The sequence below is a fragment of the Bison bison genome, unplaced genomic scaffold, assembly GCF_000754665.1.
Source record: "Bison bison bison isolate TAMUID 2011002044 unplaced genomic scaffold, Bison_UMD1.0 scf7180017864368, whole genome shotgun sequence".
NCBI lineage: Eukaryota > Metazoa > Chordata > Mammalia > Artiodactyla > Bovidae > Bison > Bison bison.
Window position 1 is genome coordinate 1,139,059 of NW_011494940.1, and position 2,890 is coordinate 1,141,948.

General features: G+C 48.8%; 1 protein-coding gene across 2 annotated transcripts in view; it reads left to right on the forward strand.

Annotated features, from left to right (window-relative positions):
- LTBP2 (latent transforming growth factor beta binding protein 2) overlaps positions 1–2,890 on the forward strand; it is a 109,696-nt gene that overhangs the window by 52,691 nt on the left and 54,115 nt on the right. For both annotated transcript variants that reach the window (XM_010855745.1, XM_010855744.1), the window contains exon 4: positions 1,765–1,955. In XM_010855745.1, coding sequence (XP_010854047.1) covers positions 1,883–1,955 — 73 coding nt within the window. In that variant the 5' untranslated portion in view covers positions 1,765–1,882. The remainder of the gene's footprint in view (positions 1–1,764; positions 1,956–2,890) is intronic.

Here is a 2,890-nt window from a genome sequence, read left to right on the forward strand (position 1 = left end):
GTCCATCACCAACTCCTGGAGTTCACTGAGACTCACGTCCATCGAGTCAGTGATGCCATCCAGCCATCTCATCCTCTGTCATCCCCTTCTCCTCTTGCCCCCAATCCCTCCCAGCATCAGAGTCTTTTCCAATGAGTCAACTCTTCGCATCAGGTGGCCAAAGTAACGGAGTTTCAGCTTCAGCATCATTCCCTCCAAAGAAATCCCAGGGCTGATCTCCTTTAGAATGGACTGGTTGGATCTCCTTGCAGTCCAAGGGACTCTCAAGAGTCTTCTCCAACACCACAGTTCAAAAGCATCAATTCTTCGGTGCTCAGCCTTCTTCACAGTCCAACTCTCACATCCATACATGACCACAGGAAAAACCATAGCCTAAAATAATAATCATTTTCAAAATATTTCTTATGAGAAATTTTCAAACATACAGAATAAAAATTAGTTTAATGAACCCCCATACTAAAAGAATATTTTAAATATTTGTTTATTTGGCTGTGCCAAGTCTTAGTTGCAGCATGTGGAATCTTCATTGCCACATGCAGTATCTAATTCCCTGACCAAGGATTGAACCCAGGCCCCCTGCATTGGGAGCATGGAGTCTTAACCACTGGACCAACAGGAAGTCCCCTAAAAGAATATGTTAACTGAAGGAAAAAAGCCATATGAGTCAGGATGTCCACAGTTGAAAATGTAAAACAAAATAGGTAATAGAATGAATGCATTGTGATTCATCTTCATATAGACTATCATGTAGCAATTAAGACGATAAATGTGAAAACTGTAGAATTGTATCAAGTACCACCTAATATTAATCAGAGTTTAAATGATCTCTACAGATAATGACAATAGCATTTAAAGGCTATCTACAGACAATGACAATAGGTGGGGAGCCTCCTTCTCCCCACCGTTGCTTCCCCGCTTCACTCTCACAATGACAATGATATCTACAGATAATGACAATATACTTAAGCAGAGGTTGATAGGAAATATGCCAAAGTATTTTCTGTGTTGAGGTGGAGGGTGATGAATTCAATTCTTTCTCCTTGAATATTGTTGTTATATTAGTTTAACAATAATCAAGGGGATAGTCAGGTTTTCTTCCCTGAATCAATCTGTGAACATGTATTTGCTGGGCACCTATTCCACAAGCAATTTGTAAGCATGATAGGTTGTATTAATAAGAGATAAGGGGGTGCTTCCCTGGCAGTCCAATGGTTAAGATCCTGCACTTCCACTGCAGGGAATGCAGGTTTGCTACTTGGTTGGGGAGCTAAGATCCCACATGTCGCATGGTGCGGCTAAAATAAATAAATAAAATATAACAGTTTATGTGCCAAGGTTCATCGCTCATCATTCTTAAAAAAAAAAAAGATGCGGCGAGGACAGGCACTGGGCCCGGTTTTAGGGCGGAGGCAGGTCCATAGGAGTCTCAAACTCTACAAATGTCAGAGCTACATGAGACCAGTCTAACACCTTCATTTTGCAGTCAAGGGCCTTGAGGCCCAGGGAGGCTAAGTGACTTGTCCAGAATACCCAGCCAAAGCCTGGCAGTCCCACACAAAGGTGGGCATTCCCACCGAACCAGCCAGCTGGCCTGGATCCTTTCTCCCTGTCTCGGGGCACCTCCATTTTCCTGGAGTTGGTGAGAAGGCAGCCAAGTAGAGAACACTCTCCCAGTGAGGAGGCAGGGGCTGGATGTCCTGAACTGGAAGGGCACAGGGATGCTGCCCCCAGGATGCCAACCTCATGCCTTGCTTGTCTCCCCAGGACCCTGAGTGGGCTCAGCCAGACCCGCTCCTCCCAGCAGCATGTGGGGCTGTCCCAGACCGCCCGACTTTATCCAGCCCCTGCGGCCAGTGGCCAGCTGACCTCCAATGCCCTGCCCATGGGGCCAGGTCCTGAGCGGAGGGATGGTGCCCCACAGGCAGCATATCTGGACCGCCCGTCATCCTCCTGGGGTAAGGATGCCCTGTCTCCGGGTCCTCATAGAGCCTCCTTCTCCCCACCACTGCTTCCCTGCTTCACTCTCTCAGAAAGGCTGAGTTGTCACCCTGTCCCTCATCCTTTCAGCCAAAAAACAGTTGTCAAGCACCTGCTTTGTGCCAGGCTCCAGGGGTCCCAAGCCAGCTGTTAGAGAGACTGTGCCCCCTTGAGACACTTAGACCTTAACTTGTCCTTTTCCGCTCCATCTGTCACCTGTCCTGCCTTTGCGTTCTTCGTATCCAGCTGTGAACCTCACCTCCCCGTCCCCAGTCCTTCCCCTTCATCCTTTCTGCAAAGCCCGAGCCTCCTGGACCAATCTGACCAGTTGCTTCCTTAGCACCTACAGCGGGACCTCTGCTTCCCAGAGGAGAGAACCGAGCGCCCCTCAGGATTCCACCTTCGCACATTCTTGGTCGCTGCTCAGCAATCCTTCCTGGGGTGCCTGGACACTTTGTCTCTCTCATTCCTCAGAGCAGCCTCTCCAAGAGGCCCCCACCTTCCCCCGCCCCATCCCACGGCCATGCTTCTGACTCCCCAGAGTCCTCATCTTCCTGCCCCCATATGCGCCCCCCCATGCCATGCACGTCATTCCCTTGCCTAAACCCGTGCCTGAGCTGACTGCCTTTCTTTGTTTCCCATTTTTAAAGTTGAGGGGAAATTCACATAATGTAACATTAACCATTTTAAAGGGCACACCTCCATGGTTTTCAGGATATCCACAATTTTATGCAGCCACCACCACCTCTGTCTAATTACAGAACATTGCCATAACTCCAGAAAGAAGCCCCATGCCCGTTAAGCAGTCACTGTCTTCCCCCCCACCCCCACCCTCTCGCTGTCCTTAAAGATTTGCCAACCGTGGGCATTTCGTGTAAACGGGATCTTTTTGTGTGGCCTTTTGTGTCTGGCT